This window comes from Paramormyrops kingsleyae, chromosome 9 (genome assembly GCF_048594095.1).
Source record: "Paramormyrops kingsleyae isolate MSU_618 chromosome 9, PKINGS_0.4, whole genome shotgun sequence".
In the NCBI taxonomy this organism is placed as follows: Eukaryota; Metazoa; Chordata; class Actinopteri; order Osteoglossiformes; family Mormyridae; genus Paramormyrops; species Paramormyrops kingsleyae.
The window spans coordinates 15,590,996-15,607,020 of record NC_132805.1 but is presented as its reverse complement, the minus strand read 5'-3'; the positions used below and the strand labels follow the sequence as shown (position 1 = coordinate 15,607,020).

Sequence of the window (16,025 nt, the reverse complement as noted above, 5' to 3'; positions counted from 1 at the left end):
AAGCACCATCTAGTGCGGTCAGAAAGTACAGCAAATGGTTCATGAGGCATCCTTTTGTCCATCACTACCTCTATCCATCAATACAATTCAAACAAAGATTAAAATAATGGTTTGTCAAACTTGTTGAAAATGAAAAAGATCTTACTTTTCACAAGACTGTACATACATCAAGCCAACCAGCTTGCACCCCACTTCAGTACAGTGTCATTGGGTGATTCAATAATTTATTCATTAATCTCTTATAACACTTGTTGTGAGGTTGTGGCGCCTATCCCAGAAACATTGGGCACAAAGCAAGGAATAACCGAGGACAGGGCACCAGTCCATCACTGGACACACACACAAACTCCAGACACACTGAGCAGAGTGGGGAATGGAGCCCTGTTATCCAGAGGTGAAGTGACCATGACAACCACTGCACCAGTGTACTCCCCCAATTATTTATCACTTGTATAATGTTGCTGAAAAACTGGGGTTTATGATGCTACATCACAACACACATCCTCCCTTTGCATGACACCTAAAAATTGGGAAATCTCACACAACAAATGTTTCATTTTTTATTTTGCTTGAAAAGTTTAACATAACTCTAGAAAAACTAAATGCACAGGACTCAGTTGAAAGCAAAAAACAGAAAGCAGATATGTCTCCTCTGACTTTTTCTTCTCCAACACACAGTTGTTTTCCAGCGTTGCTCTGACTTTCCTCTTTCTCATCCTTGTCATTAATTTATGAATATTGATAACCAATGCAATACAGGAGCAAGACATTGAGAAACTCACACAAATGAACCTGCTATCTTGTTGTATAATTTCTTTCAGAGAATCCTGAATGTATAATTCAAAAGTGAAACAGCAGTGGTATAAACATATAAAAGTAGTGTCACCTCTCACAACCCCAGCCCCTATTCCCTCCTTCCCCCTTCTCCTCAAGCGCCATAAACACTTTCAGTGCTATAGGTCATGTACAGAAAGAGATCCTCTTCATGGTGTTCCTAAAATAAATGGACACAGAGAAAAAAGCTGGGTGTAATCATCCATTAAAAGGGGGCATTGTGAGAACCCCAGAGAACAGCGGGAGGGTGAAGGGATTACCTCGTAGACAACCGAGAGAGGGGAGCTCGACGGAGGCAGCGAGTTATTGACGAAAAAAAAAAGTGCCTCCTCCGGTCGCATAGAAACCCGCTGCCTGATTAAGAAGCACAGTTGACCCACTAGGAGAGGCGAGCAGAGAATCTGTCAGCATTACAGGTAAATATGGTTTTGCTTTAGTTTTGCCTGGAACATACTATTTCATCACATGTTATGACAGTATCAAGCAGAGGTGGAAATTTCAGGTCCAGAAAGTACAAATCCAGACCGTGATTTAACTTCAACCAACCAGTTGCACATAAAGAGTCACAGTTACAGAGTACTCCACTGGTTGGTTGAAGCTAAATCACGGTCTGGATTTGTACTTTCTGGATCTGAAATCTCCACCTCTGGTATCAAGCGTGAATTGTATAGATGAATATCACTCGGTGCTGCTGAGTATTTGATACGTCTGACAGCAACAGCAACAGCAACAACATACAAAATCATACGTGCAGCATGCAACAGTTCAAAATAGTTTTAAGTAACCTGTGAGATCAGATGGAACAAGGTACTTCTTCTTATCCAGGTCTGGTGCTCTTGATCTAGGCGCCCTCTCAACGATAATCTAAATAAGGAACAACATTTCAAAGTTTTTAAGCAAAAAAGAAATCTTATAATTTCCATATAACCTACAAAAATGCATATGCATGGATACAGAGATAATTAACACACTCCCGGGATGGACGGTTCTGCTTGCATGAAAGTGTAGCAAAATAAATGGTAAACTTACCGGTATCTTGTCCGGATGCTTCGCTCGGACTCTCTCCCCCTCAGCCTTCCTCACATCCAGCGGCACACTGCGCTTATACTGGCTGCCCATCTAGAGAAAAATAGAAACTGTGCGTTTACTGATAGGAAAACCACGCTACTATAAAATCACGCATAATGCTACCAAGACATCTCATAAGCGTAAACAGATTAATGATTATAGAATGACAGAGTGACATGTTACATGTTGCGTTTTGAAACAAAAATCAAAAACAATAATACGTATATGTAGCCATCCCGCTAATGATCCCTCGTCCCAACGCGAATGCGCATTAGCTGAAAGTCATCTGAACGAAAACAGCAATAAACAGGAAATTGATCAGCTGAAGATTTCCAGGCAGATGTCAGTATTTAGCGATACAGACACTTGCGAGCTAATTAGCAATCCACCCGACGCCCACGACCCATCCATAGCATGACAGCTTTCCTGATCTCCGAAACTCACCTTTGGATTAATAATTAAGAAAAAGTATTAACAAAAATCCCCAAAATTGCAAATTTTTCTTCTAGTTACTGAAGAATATAAACCATATAAATGCAATATGAATGGCAATGTGTAACTTTAATTTTATTAAGTCTTTTTAAAATGTCGACTATTCCACTTCTCCTACAGAAACAACAACAAACAGAATCAACGCCCCATTATGTCTATTTTAACCAATCATCTGCAAGTACACAGATTTCTGTCCATTTGGCAGCAAGTCAGGGGAGGGATTTCATTTGTTGACAGCATTTCTATTGGTCTGTTTTCATGCTCATCTTGTATATGCAGCCCGTTATTCCGCTTGGTTTTGCACAGATGGGACCAATGGAAAGCAGGTAGATGGCTGGGGGCGTGTCTCGTAGTGTGAGTTGTACGTGTGCTGCGTGGTGTTCCTTATCCTTCGTACGAGTCGCAAGCGCGACGGTTAACTTCAATGCAGTAGGCTCCAGATAAATCAGCAGAATCCGAAATATAGTTTACTTTAAACAAACTGTTTTATCCAGTCCAGTTATTTCGACGAACATGCAAATGTTGTGGGTGTCTCTCGTGTTAACTTTTGCGACTACAAATGCAAACTGTAACCATTTGCTACGTGATGAGCATGTATGGGCATGACTGAATCTGATATGGCCTGCAGCTAAATCATTATGTGTAATATTCAGCCCAGCTGCCGTCCGTTTTTATATTATGCATTACAAAATTCCCACCTGGAAATCTTCAGTGGAAATGGAAAATGACACATTTATAAGAGAGCTATCTAAATTACTCTTGTTAGCAAAGTGTCAGAAGGGCATTCCCACTTTGGTTATCCACATAGGAATTCAATCTTTAGGGAGTGTTTGGTGACACAGAGGTAACAACCCTATGATTCACCTGGCTTCTGTGCCAGCTATGAAAACCTGTCTTAAATATTGTTTAGCAATTTCAACATGACAAGCTTTCAATACACAAGAACAACAAGAAGGTTACATGGGTCGGTATAGCTTTTCTGTATAATGGGTGACAGGTCACATCCGGTCTTGAAACGTATGTTTATTATCTTATTCAGTTGTTAAGCTGATTTTCGTACTACCATGACAACCACAGTCTGACCTTTTCCATAGGTTATTCAGTTGATGGTTTCCTGGCTGACATTAGCCATAGCCTGTAGCTTTCCTTTGCACTGGATTGTGATTACTTTCTTCACATAGTGTGCATTATGTATGCATAGAATTGGTAGCAGCTTTACAAAGAACTTCTGCAAGGTACAGTATATGGAGCCAGAAAAATACTGATATTTGCATTTTAATGTAACTATTTTCTACATTAAAAACATTCCATTGTATTCTGTTCTGTTCTTTTGTTAGTATGGAGTTTTGAATGTACCTTGTGACCGAATAAAGTGGCCCACAAGTCATTTGGTTTTATTCATCCGCCCACCCATCCATGTTCCCTTACTTAATTGACTTCAGTACATGATCATGGTGAGTCTGGAGCCTATTCCAAAAAGTAAGTAATTAAGTACATTTTTATTCATAAAGCACATTTACATTTAAAAACAAGTGAAGTTTACCAAAGTGCTCCATAATATTTACAAACAGTATGTAAAAAAACAGAAACATAACACAGGGAGTGATGAAAACTTTAGACGGTAAAATATATTGTTAATTTGAACTGAATGCAAGTTTGATGTACAAACTGCCCATAGCACATGGTTGGCTGTGTGAGTGTCTGCATTGGTGTGCCTTATAACTGACTGGCATCCCATCCAGGGTGTCAAATGCCAAATCACACACAAGTACTAGCTATTTAGTTTTCTTGATTGTTTGGTTGAAGTGTGCTGGGAGCTGAGAATAAGCAAAAATGTGGATTGTCTGAGGGGTCCCAAGGACCAAACTGAAAAACACTGTATGTTCTGGAACAGTGACAGGAAACCAGAGTACCCACATGAAATACAGAATGAAAACTGCTATTTCCACACAGTCATATGGGATTAAAATTGAAAAAATTATATATAAAATATATATATGTTGGCTATAAAATTACATGTAATCCAGATAATTTGATTCTAAATCTCAATAAAAATTTCCATTGGAAATCCAAGGTGATTTTATTCAAATCCTAAACTACTTTCTGTCTTGGGCTTAGGGTATAGGGTATTTGTTTGTATTACTGGTTATGTTTGCTCTTTAGGGTGACAGACAGCTATTTGAGTTTTCTACCTTTTTCTTTCCTTCCATTAGTTCGTAATTACATGAGACAACATTTTATTACAAGGATAAAAAGTCTCTAGTCAACCAGTTTTAATGGAACAACAAGCTACACTTTTCCACAGTTAAACTATATAATCTATTTACATTTTCCTTATTAATATACACAACAAAACACAAAAATATTTGTTGTATGGGCACCTGCAGTAATTAAGTTTATCTTTTGAAAATTATACAGACACTTGAGCAATTAACAATAGCAGATGTCATACACATCTAATTCGCCATAATACACAATTTTTACTAAAAGTTCTGAGGAAATACCCAAGCTTCCTCATTCTGAAGTGTGCTCACCGCTGCCCTACTTTGCTATATATACATAATACTTTCCTTGTTTATCTTGCCAGTGGTATATATACATACATACATGATTTATACAGGAAACACATTACCATAGTACTGCAGTGGCATGGGGGAAACAGAAGTCAAACAGGAATATGAAGAACTAGCCTTCTGTAAATTGATAGCTTGTAATTTGCAAACACGTGTTTCTCAAATCCTATTTGGCTGTTATACCTTTGGCATCCAAAAAGAAATAAAAAAACATTATTCCCTTATTTGGTGTGTTCCCCAATAATACTTAATTCAAAAGTAAAAAAATATATATTTGCCTGTTAGACATACATAACTATGGTTAATGAACATATTCCCTAGACACTGAACTTAAAGAATGGGTTCTCACTGCATATTTTTGAAATTTCTTAAGTCACAGTCTCGTTTATTACATGACTGTTGGACATATTCAGCACTTGCTTAGTGAGTCGCGGTAGCAGTTTTAATCTTCTGCGTGTCCAGTAGGTTGCGCTGTCTGGCTCTTGCGTTAACAATGGGCTCCAAATGTCCATTGGGAGCCCATCCTCTCTGTCTGTCCGAAAGCCTCGTGCCCTCAACCCAGCCTGAGAGAAAGGAAAACACAGACAGTGAACTAATGAATATATCAGCATAAATGACTGGTATGTACAAACACATTCAAAGCACCATTTTAAAGGAATCTGTTTTATCTGTGGAACACTGATCTCTCTTACCATCACTGCTCTGCTGGTGAACCAGTAGGACGTCGGCTTTCTCCAAGGATATTTCATCTGGTTGCTGGGCAACAAAAGCTTTGACACACTGAACCTGGACAAGGTCTGTGAGTTAGAGTAAATGAAGTAAATAATGTGAACACATGGTACTGATTCAACCAATAACACGGAAAATGCTTCTAATAAGGGTACTGAGAAAGGCTGGTACCTTGTGCCATGATGAAATCTATGTCGGGATGAGGTCGGGAAAGAGCAGACATCCAGCGCAGTTTATCGCTGCTGAAACGGTAAGAAAAATCAAGGTCAATGTGTAAAATCTTTTTGTCAACATTGTAGAACCATCCTATATATTATAAAATTGTATAATGCTTAATTCATTACAACCCATACTTCATAAACTCTCCTTAAACCCCAAGTATAAGATCATCACAGAATCTGTAGTGAGTAAATTGAATTGAATTCAGTTGAATTCCTTTATTGTCATTGTACACAGTATGTTAACGAGCTTGCCTCATTGGATAGCAGCAAATAACTACAGATAATGTATCTGCATAGAACATTTTATTTTGATATTTCTGATGTTTTTTTCTGTGTTGGTTGTCTTTCCCCCAGTTACTTCAGAGCAAAATGGTGAGAATAGGCTGAGGTATGGATGAAGATCTATGCTCATCCCACACGCCGGTGGCAGTGGGGCGTGGCTCTCCTACTGTGTGTCACTGCGAAGCAGCAGAGCCCTCTGAGGCGCCAGGTGGAGGCGGAACACGTTCTTCTGCAGGGAGTGCAGCTTGACGCGGCAGTTCTCCACACGAATCTTTGTCGTGGGAGCGTAGTCAATCACAGAGAACCTGCCACTTCTAATAACCAGGAAAGCAGAGGCTAATATAGTGACCAGAGATGCACAATAACTTGATCAATAACTATAGCAGCCTTGCAGACAGAGACGCAGATCAGTATGTAACAGACACTAAGTTTCTGGTTAAGTAATACATTGAGTAAGAGTGTGTTACTGCATTATCTATGCACCCTCAAGTAAAGTGTTACCTCCACTTTTATTGAGTTGAAACAGGGTACCCATGCTTTTTCACTCTTTCAGCCAGGGAATTTGAACAATAGACCTTCTGATCAGAGGCACAGACTCCTATATTGCTGAGCTACATGCAACCCACATACTAAACACTAAACCAACAACCACATGGACAGCACTCTCCTTTGGTAATAAGGGAATTCAGCATGTAAAAATGAATTAGGCTGTGTGCACAGGAGCTTGTTCACATACTCACTCTTTCTGGAGCGACAGCAGCAGGTAGTCATTGAAAAGGTGCAGGTACACAGTCCTTTCCATCACTTTCAGGGCAAAATCACACATTTCTGCTACAGAGCCCTCCCGTATGATCCTGCGGGACTGGCTGACCAGAGGCAGCGTCTGAGGAGAAGAGCATCCTTTCACAATGATCCATCCATCTCTTAATCACTTATCCCGGACCAGACTGCTGGCTAGAAATGATGTCTTGTTTAATGAAATCATCATCCATGCTTATATAGTAAGGATTTAAGGATTGTACTGGTATTTTAACAAACCACAAGGATGAATAGCTACCCAATAATTGTTAATAATAAATTTTTTTATATATTTATATAGTGCCTTTCTCACACTCAAAGATGCTTTACAATGCAAACAATAATACAATAAAGAAATGCACATACAGCAATAACAGCAACAGCAAACCAACAATAACAAGAATGTCACGTACTGGTTATATAAATTATAGCATTCCTGAAATAAATGAGTTTTCAACTGATGCTTGAAAATATTAACTGACTGTACCACAAACAGACTTTGAGTAACTGTATTCCGAAAAAATCAAGATTGAGACTGATAAAACGGTAGACAACAGCAATAAACATCGGTGAGAAGCGGCAGCCAAAACGCGCTCAGCGTTCGCTCGACCGGAACCAGAAATCCCCCGAAAAGGTCTCTCTCTGTGCCCATGGAGAATGATAAGACCATTGCAGTTCAATGATATTTACCTTGCATCCAAAGTCCACCTTGGAGCTTAGCGAGACTAATGATTCAATACTCTTCATTTGAGTAATGCTGTCATTGCTTTCCTTTATGATCTGAAAAAAGATGGGAGTGGATAACTTCACTGGACACTGGAGTAAAACGTCAACACGGAGGAAAGAAGTAGAGAGATGGCATACCTTCTCAAGTGACTTCAACGTTTTGATAGCCCGTACCTCCTCCTCTGTGTTTGAGACTGATCTCTTGACAATGTTCTGCAAAGGATAATAAATAGTCACCTCTGAAGCAGTGTAACACGGCTTTACTAAGGCAGAAATGCAAATAGAGGCACTAATTTGATGCAAGCAGTGACAAGGACCTGTACAAGGAGCTTAAGTCGCGTGATCCTCTGGAAGGGCAGGACAAGGAAGGAGCGCAGAGGCAGACGCTGACACACCGGACTGCGCTCCAGGGTCTCCACGGCACGCCGGAACCCGGGACATTCCTCCCTGAAGAAGCAAGAGGGTGCATGCAGGATTCTGACCGAACCGAATGAAAACACTGAACATATAGATGCCTATTACAGTAGAGGCTACATGCGACATTCTCCAAGTGTGTATGACTTTGAGTGACAATTCAAATAACATGACATTAATTTATTTTACCCGAAATTTAAAACAATCACAGAAACAAATAGAAACTTTATAATAGATTAGATTAGATCAGATCAGATCAGATCAGATTAGATTCAACTTTATTGTCACTGTATTGAGTACGGTACAGAGCCAATGAAATACAATTAGCATCTAATCAGATGCAAATAAAATACATTTATACAATAAAGTATAAATAAAACAGATAACTTATAAATATTAATTATGTCCTGCACAAAATCTGCAGCATAAGGTGCAGACAAAAAGTTCAGGACAGGAATGACTGTGATGGAAATATGACAAGATGCAATGAATGTAATAATCAAGATACCACCACTAATGCAAAAAAACAACAAAACACTTACAACATTTAGACAAAGCTACACAAAATAGTAAAAAAAAAAAAGTAATTGAAGAGAAAAGCATATTTAAACTTACATAAGTCTTTGGTAAGTCTTGTCCTGGTATGATTGGTTGGTGAGATAAGGCACATAGACCGATCGGAATCGAGAGCAGTAGCGCATGATGATGTCACACACAGTAAAGTGCATTATGTCCTTCTCTATCTGCTCCTCCAGTCTGGACAGGAAACTGAAAATGGATGAGAAGGGTACAAAGGTTCCCAACAGTCTATCACAAGGCAGAAACTCACACACACAACTACACATTACGGGCAATTTAGAAAGACAGATTATTGTAACTATATGTTTTTGGGCTGAGGTTACATAAAGTACAGCAGGGTGATATTAAAACAGAACATGTAACGAACACCTATATACATGTATTAATGGGAAATGGTTCCATACCTGTGACTGAGAGCTCTGACATCCTTGAGTCGGGAAAATAGCCAGTTCTTGTCCTGTGCTGACAGCAGCGCTGCCAGCTGCTTTGACTTGACAAAATGGTCTACTGCAATATCTAAACTCCGGCAGTAGGAGGCCTCAGAGGTCACCACCTCAAACCGCACCTGCAAAGGGATACTTCACTAAAGGTAAATGTAATGACAAACAGTGCTGTGGCCATAAAACAGACCATCGTTTTTGAGAGCTACTGAATCCTGATCTGGAAGGGAATGCTGGATTCACCTCCTGTAGACGTCGCTCATCTTCATTTAGGTTGCTCAGTTCGCTGCTTTTCCTGACTCCGGGTAGGTCCTGCCAGAGAACGGGGGATAGGGAGGAGACAGAGAAGCGTGGAGAGGAGGATCGTGGAGGTGGTGGTAGCAGTGGAAGAGAGCGTGTGCTTCTGTTGGGCAGGGTGTTGGATTGGTAAAGTGAGTGAGGGTGCGGGATAGAAGGGACAGCGGGCAAGGGTCGCCGAGAAAGCTGGGACGACAGGATTGGCAATGTGGGAGAAGTGGCATCCGAGCAAGACTGCAGGAGAATCTCCTGGTTCTGAACCACCTCACAGTACTCCTGATAGAGCTGGGAATCTGGGGGAGGAGAATAGAGAAAGACTTCTTTTATATGCACACCTGTGGCCTGTGCCCTATTGTAGGTGGTTTATTTGTGTGTTGTAACTGAATGTCCCTTCGATGTTTTTAGCACATTCTACAGGATCTGTTTGTCTCATCAAATAAAATTTCAGAAATAATAGATGATTATTGTAAGAATCCAGAAAAGATTTTGCTAATCAGGTATATATTATCATCCGGTGACAAGCTATAACAATTAATGCAAAACTATAAAAATAAAAAATGAAAGTCGTAAGAAAATTAAACAACTGGAGTGATATAAAGTCAACACAATGTCAGCAATGGAGGATTTCTAACTAAAATCAGATAAATGTGCAAATTCCTCATGTCAGAAGCTGCGGTTCTGGAGCCGTGAGGCAGAAACAGCACTACTGGATCCCTATAACCATCTTTGCGGCTTCTCTTGCCGGTTTTGTTTTTATTCTTAGATCCAATCAGTGATTTGTCCCTATATCAGCAAAATGTGCCGTCCCAGATATACCACTCCATCAGGGCCAAAAGGTTTAAATGATCTGGATGGAAAAGTTGTCAAGAACTACTCACTAAAAAATCTGGAGTTCTTCTTCTTGGGTCTTCTAAGGGAATCTGATATTGTTCTTCAGGAGGAAAGGATATAGATATTTAATTTGAGCATGCAGATGAACTTTTCTCACTTTTTCACAAGAATAAATCGATATATAAAAATGATGTGAAGAGTATTATGCTGTCTTGATGTTATTTTTTTAATCACTAGAAGTTAAATACCCTTCTCTGTTTTACTTTGTTACTTTTGTAATATAATTTGCATTTCAAGTGATTTGCATTCTCAGTTATTTTTCAAGTAATTTTTGGTATTGTTGAAAAAAAATTGCTATCATGATTAATTGGTATAGTCTTTCTCTATATCACTCACCCTGCATACTTATTCAAAAATATTTAACATCTGATTTTATTTCAGGCCTACAGTCACATCAGATAAAATGACATAATTCAGGAGTGCTTGGGACTAGCTTTGTATACAGTGAGTTGCATGTGTTGTGTCACCTTAGCTCCGCCTCGCCACAGCTGAAACTCAGCTTGTCGTCATCTTCTGGAAAAAATAATGGAATAAAAATGGCACTATTTGACAATATGTCCACTTACAATGTTTTCACAGCTGTTAGGTGTCTCTGTTCACAGACTGAAGACATGCTACTGATACATGGAGAAAGAGTTAAACTGGTTAATGAAATAGAATATGCATTAAAGTATCCATAAACTAATAAAAACCCAACTATTCCTATACCCATCTGTGGCTGGTGACCCCTAACACTTGACCCCTTAAACTCTGTGTAGATGGTTATATTCATTATTTTAAGCAAACAGACTGAGACTGGAATCAAACTGCCTCATTCCTTGTTGATTTCCCCTTTTCTCACCTGATACATCAAAAACTCTTGGGCTGATAATTCGTCCTGACTCATCCTCCCCATCTTTACATCTGTCCGTTGCCTTCCGGCACATTCTTCTTAAGAATGCTTCATCTGCCTGATCTTGAAAATAATAAGAGTCTTCCTCTTCGTTCTGCATCTCGCATCTTTTCTCAGTATGTCCCTTGGCAGCTGATGTTGGGGATTTGCTGGGGCTGCTCACGGGGCTGGGGCAGCTATCAGACTTGGAAAGTGTTCGTTTTGTGATTGGCAAGTGACAGATTTGGTCTGTCTCACTATTTGTACAGCTTTCATCTTTTGCAGTCATCCGGATGCCTGCATCTGCACCAACCTGTGCATTCTCCCCTTCTACACTTACAACAGTGATTGGGTCTGATTCCACAAAAGCATCTGTGCTCAGTTCTGAATTCTTCATTTCCTCTTTTTCATTGCTGGTCAGCATGTCACTGTAGCCATGTGTTTTTATCTGTATACATTCCTCTGTGTTTTTATCATTGTCACAATTTGTAATTGGGTCTGAGGTATCCTGTGTATCCATCTCTGGACTTTCTTCCTGTTTTTCAGTGGGACCATCCTCAGATGCACCAGGAATTTCAGTCGTAATGTCCACTGAACTCTTTAAATAGGGGGTAGCCTCTTCCTTACATTGTTCTACATTGTTCCTGCTGGTTGATTCATCGGTTGTTTGGGAAATGGGTTGCGTCTGTCTTTGGTTGTCTGGTTCATGTTCTGAACAGGGCTCTTTGTCAGGCTTCCAGTTGGCTGTAAACATGCTCTTGTTCTCCCCTCCATCACCGAGTTCTGATGGTAGATCTAAACAAGGCTCAGTGTGTCTCTTTCCCTCGTTGGAGCTTTCAGAAGTATTTTCTGTCCCTGATTCATTTTCCTCAGACATAACAATCCCGCCATTTTCAGAGCATTCATAACCTCCATCCTCATTTAAATACTGATCAGTACCTTTACTATCATTTGACTCTAGAGGGATTTCAAAGTTTCCATCACCATGTGGCTTTTTGGAGACACATAATGTATCCAGACTGCTCTCATCATCAGATTTTTCAGTGTCTTTTTTTGCTTCTTTCTCCCTGTCAATAGCATTCTCACTTTCAACCAAAGGAAGGATGCTACCATTGTCAGGCCCTAGATTTGTATTTAATTCTTCTGTGTGTTGACGTTCCTCATTTTTACGCAGAGTCTGTCCAACTACAAAGAACACTGTAACTTTTTTGTCGTCATCATCATCACCATTTCCATCATCACCTTCTCCATCATCATTGTCAACATCATCACCCTTCTTTGCTTCAGGTGCTTTGCTGTCTTGCACTTCATCCATTCTGTTTCTTTTCAAATCTAGATCATCCCCCATGTCTGTCAGCTCTTTGGTGCTCTCATCTTCTCCTTCCAAAGTTCTATCTCCATCATCTCTTTCATGCTGCTCTGTACCCTTCTTCATCTGTTCTGCATTCTGAAATTCTACAGACTGTAAGTCTTCATCAGATGTAGCAGCACATAGCAAAAATTCTTTGCCATCTTCAAGGGTCTCCTCATGCTCCTCCTGTCCCCCACTAGAGACTGCTGCCAAGCCATCCTCCATCCCCTCCTCTTGTTTCTCCTCTCTTGCACTTTCTCCTTCGTTCTCAGAGGGACTGCATTCCTCACTCACATTCCCCACCTCATGCTCACTTTCATCTGTGCTGCCCATCACATACTCTGTCAGGTTTTGGTTTATGTCTTCTCGCATCTTACTATGTGCATCATTCTCAGATTCCAAATCCCCATCACAGCACATCTCCTTCCCTAACCATTTGTCATTTTCATCCTCATCCTCTCTATCTCTTTCTGGTTTTCTTTCAGCTCCTTTACCATTTCCCTCATTCTCATCCCACTCTGATACCCTCTCTTCTCCTCTAGTAAATTTCCCTTCATCCATGGGTATTTGTATATCCTCATCAACACACTGTTCATGAATTGCCTCTCTCTCTGTGATCTCCAGGCCCTCTTTCTGTGAGTCTATCCACATCCTGCTTGGCCTCTGCTTTTTGTCTTGTGTTGTCTGTCTCTCTCTCTCCTTTTTCCCACACTCCACATCACTGCCATATCCCCATGGTCTACTTCTAGTGTCTGTCCAATGCTCATCTATACTTTTACTTTCCAGGTCTCCTTGTTTATTCGGACATCTTTCCCTACCTAGACTGTGAAGTTTCTCCCATTCCTCTCGGGAATATTTCATAGGATCTCTACCTTTTTCTCCATATTTCTGCCAGTTTCCCATATGCCATGACTGTGTTCCTTCTCTTCCTGTTTCTGGCCCTCTGATTCTCTGTTTGCCATCATATCTCTCCATTTCTATTTGCATTAATCTATCTCTATATCTGTCTTTTTCTCTCCTTCCCTCAATCTCTCTGTATCTTGCTTTTGCTTTGTCTTGTTTCTTACCTCTTTGCATGTCCCTCTCTTTATACCCCCAGCCATCCATGTACCTTTCTCGTCCCTTCTCCTCACAGTCTCCCTCACTCCTACTATGTTTCTGCTGATGTCCCCTCTGAGGGTCTAGCTCCCTTCCTTGTAGAATATCTCCTTCACCATCTCCATCACTTTTTGTCACTCTATGCTTCTGTCTCTTCCTCTCCCATCCCTCTTGATCAGAGAACTTCTCAGTTTCTGTTTCAGGTATTTTCAGTCTCTCAGCTGGACGGTGTCCCTTGCTTCTCTCATATTGGTTGGTTCTCCCACCTTCTCTTTCTCTGTCTCTTCTCCTCTGTCTTTCACCCTGTAACTCCTTCTCCTCCCACACTTCTCTGTGTCTGTATCTTGGACTCGGTTCCTTCCGTATTTCACGTTGCTCTAGTTGTACTTCTTTATCTCTCACTCCTCCTCCATTCTTCCGGTATTCTTTCTCTCTATTATAATCATTCCATCTCTCCATGTCTCTATTCCTTTGAATGTCTCTCTGTTCATCTCTTGGACGGCCTACTTTTCTTTCTCTGTAGCTGATTTCTTCCCTTTCTATTCCTCGTTGTCTCTCTTGAGGCTTAGTTCGTCCATCACCTTCTCTGCACATACTTTTTATCAGTCTCTCCACTCGCTCCCTGCTTGTTTCTGGCATTTGATGAAATATGCCACCTTCTCTCGATCTTTCCTTCCCAGTCTTCTCACTGGCAAGCCTCTCATTTTGTCTCCGCACTTCCTTCCCTGACTTAATGTATCTTCCCTCTCTTTCCTGTGCTGTTCCTACCAATTCCTTTTCCCTTTCCCCATGACCTAGTGCCAGCCCTCTTTCTCTCTCCCTCCTCCATTCTTTACTTCTCTCTATTTCTCTTTCCCTCTTCCATTCTTCTTCCTGGTCGCGCTCCCGTTGTCTCACTGCTTGCACTGCAGTGTCACTTTTGGGACTGGATCCTCGAGCAGTGTGATCCTTTGGTTTGAGGGCACTCACAGATGGGTTTTGTCCGGAAGACTGCAGTGAACCAAAGACATTCCAGCTGAAACCTTTAGTCCCCATGATAACATGCTTTTCAGGATCTATAAGACAAAAATCATGTTTCCATGTACTACAATTAACTTGTCTAATTCATGCATGACCAACAATGCGTTTAAACATTTACTGCATTTGTATGTTAACAACTATTTTACAACTACAATTACATTATATATGCTTTGACCTATGAACATTTATTAAAAGTGACTCACACCACAATTTTATTTGCTTATACCAAGAGACAATTGAATGAATTGGCCACCCTGTTACCAATTGCTGCAATATAGCCATTTTGCTGATTAAATGACAATCCCACAGCCCTGACCAGGAGAACCAGCTGGAATATGGATGTATGGTTGTAATAATAATAATAATAATAATGATGATGATGAAGATGGGTGACCCTATTTCAATTAGCAATACTGCTGTAGACAGCAATGTAACAGATCTGAATGCTCCAGAGCATTACTGAAATGCCTGCGCAGTAGTGATATTTTTACTTTACCATCAAACATTCATTACACTAAGAAAATTTAGGTATTTTAAGAAAGATTTCATATCAAGACTGAATACTGTTCATAACAGGGTGCAGCAACAAGCTGCAACTGTAAAAATGGGTTAGGACTGTTGTCTCATATTTAAACTGGAAAGACAAGTTAAAACAACTTACTTCAACTTGATAAATCATGGAAAAAATGCCAAGACTCACCTGAGTTTGTTAAGCAAGGAAATCTCTCCTTTTTTTTCCTAAAGCAATAAACCAGACCTTTTTAGAATTGCACAATACAGCATAAACCCACATTTCTGTAGTCCAGTAACAAGATCATTTTGTGCTTTTGAAGGTGACTTTTATGAAAAAGTAATAGTAACAGTAACAATCCAAGGAAGAATAAGAGAAGAATGATTTTTCTTTTTCCCTTCTTCTGAAAACAAGCGTCTATGCTGCGACTGACTTCCTCTCTCTGCTTCACTTCAGATTTCACTCCTCATTCCCCTTCCTCCCTCCTTTCTCAAATTCCCAAACAAGTCTGAACAAATTGTCACTTTACCTTTCCCAGTGCCTTTTGTCTTCTACAGAATCCATGTTAATCAATACTGAAAGGTTTTTCAGTTACACAGTTAAATTATATTGCACCAGTCTTCCTTCTCATTGCTTAAGAATGGAATGGACACTCGAAATTATTAACTCTACTCAAGTTATCTTTCTTTCTGACTCCATTCCAAAGACAGGAAATGTACCTGCTCGGTGTTCCTCTCTGTGATTGGTGAATGGTGAAGGCTGGGTGTGTCATTGTCTTACAGCAGGTAAGGCAGTGGCAATGGGGGGGGGGGGGGGTATGTGTTTACACT

General features: G+C 40.2%; 2 protein-coding genes across 4 annotated transcripts; both read right to left on the bottom strand.

Moving 5' to 3' along the window:
• Positions 1–547: 547 nt before the first annotated feature.
• Positions 548–2,556, bottom strand: LOC111833948 (gamma-aminobutyric acid receptor-associated protein-like 1). The gene is made up of 5 exons (XM_023792699.2): positions 2,347–2,556; positions 1,864–1,953; positions 1,620–1,698; positions 1,095–1,213; positions 548–994 (listed from the first exon to the last, which is right to left on the bottom strand). The coding sequence occupies exons 2-5, from the start codon at positions 1,951–1,953 to the stop codon at positions 929–931; spliced, it is 354 nt and encodes a 117-aa protein (XP_023648467.2). The 5' UTR covers positions 2,347–2,556; the 3' UTR covers positions 548–928.
• A 2,096-nt stretch (positions 2,557–4,652) lies between these two features.
• Positions 4,653–15,906, bottom strand: arhgef5 (Rho guanine nucleotide exchange factor (GEF) 5). 3 transcript variants are annotated; one of them, XM_023792763.2, is made up of 16 exons: positions 15,725–15,906; positions 15,385–15,422; positions 11,186–14,719; positions 10,812–10,857; positions 10,332–10,384; positions 9,400–9,746; positions 9,121–9,281; positions 8,753–8,905; positions 8,041–8,170; positions 7,862–7,936; positions 7,688–7,777; positions 6,940–7,082; positions 6,367–6,513; positions 5,868–5,938; positions 5,660–5,764; positions 4,653–5,530 (listed from the first exon to the last, which is right to left on the bottom strand). In XM_023792763.2, the coding sequence occupies exons 1-16, from the start codon at positions 15,757–15,759 to the stop codon at positions 5,388–5,390; spliced, it is 5,271 nt and encodes a 1,756-aa protein (XP_023648531.2). In that variant the 5' UTR covers positions 15,760–15,906; the 3' UTR covers positions 4,653–5,387. The 3 variants fall into 3 exon arrangements, with proteins under 3 accessions (XP_023648531.2, XP_023648532.2, XP_023648533.2); XM_023792764.2 differs by having other exon boundaries at positions 10,812–10,854; XM_023792765.2 differs by lacking the exon at positions 15,385–15,422.
• Positions 15,907–16,025: the final 119 nt, after the last annotated feature.

What these genes read in the sequence shown, in the direction of transcription:
- LOC111833948 (XM_023792699.2), bottom strand. Translation starts at nt 1,953, where the DNA reads ATGGGCAGCCAGTATAAGCGCAGTGTGCCGCTGGATGTGAGGAAGGCT. An exon ending in AGCATCCGGACAAGATACCG is followed by an intron (nt 1,699 to 1,863) that starts GTAAGTTTACCA and finishes TTCCTTATTTAG; the next exon opens with ATTATCGTTGAGAGGGCGCC. An exon ending in TGTTCCATCTGATCTCACAG is followed by an intron (nt 1,214 to 1,619) that starts GTTACTTAAAAC and finishes CGCCTCTCCTAG; the next exon opens with TGGGTCAACTGTGCTTCTTA.
- arhgef5 (XM_023792763.2), bottom strand. Translation starts at nt 15,759, where the DNA reads ATGGATTCTGTAGAAGACAAAAGGCACTGGGAAAG. An exon ending in GTCAGAGCTCTCAGTCACAG is followed by an intron (nt 8,906 to 9,120) that starts GTATGGAACCAT and finishes ATCCATTTTCAG; the next exon opens with TTTCCTGTCCAGACTGGAGG. An exon ending in CTGCTGTCGCTCCAGAAAGA is followed by an intron (nt 6,514 to 6,939) that starts GTGAGTATGTGA and finishes CCTGGTTATTAG; the next exon opens with AAGTGGCAGGTTCTCTGTGA.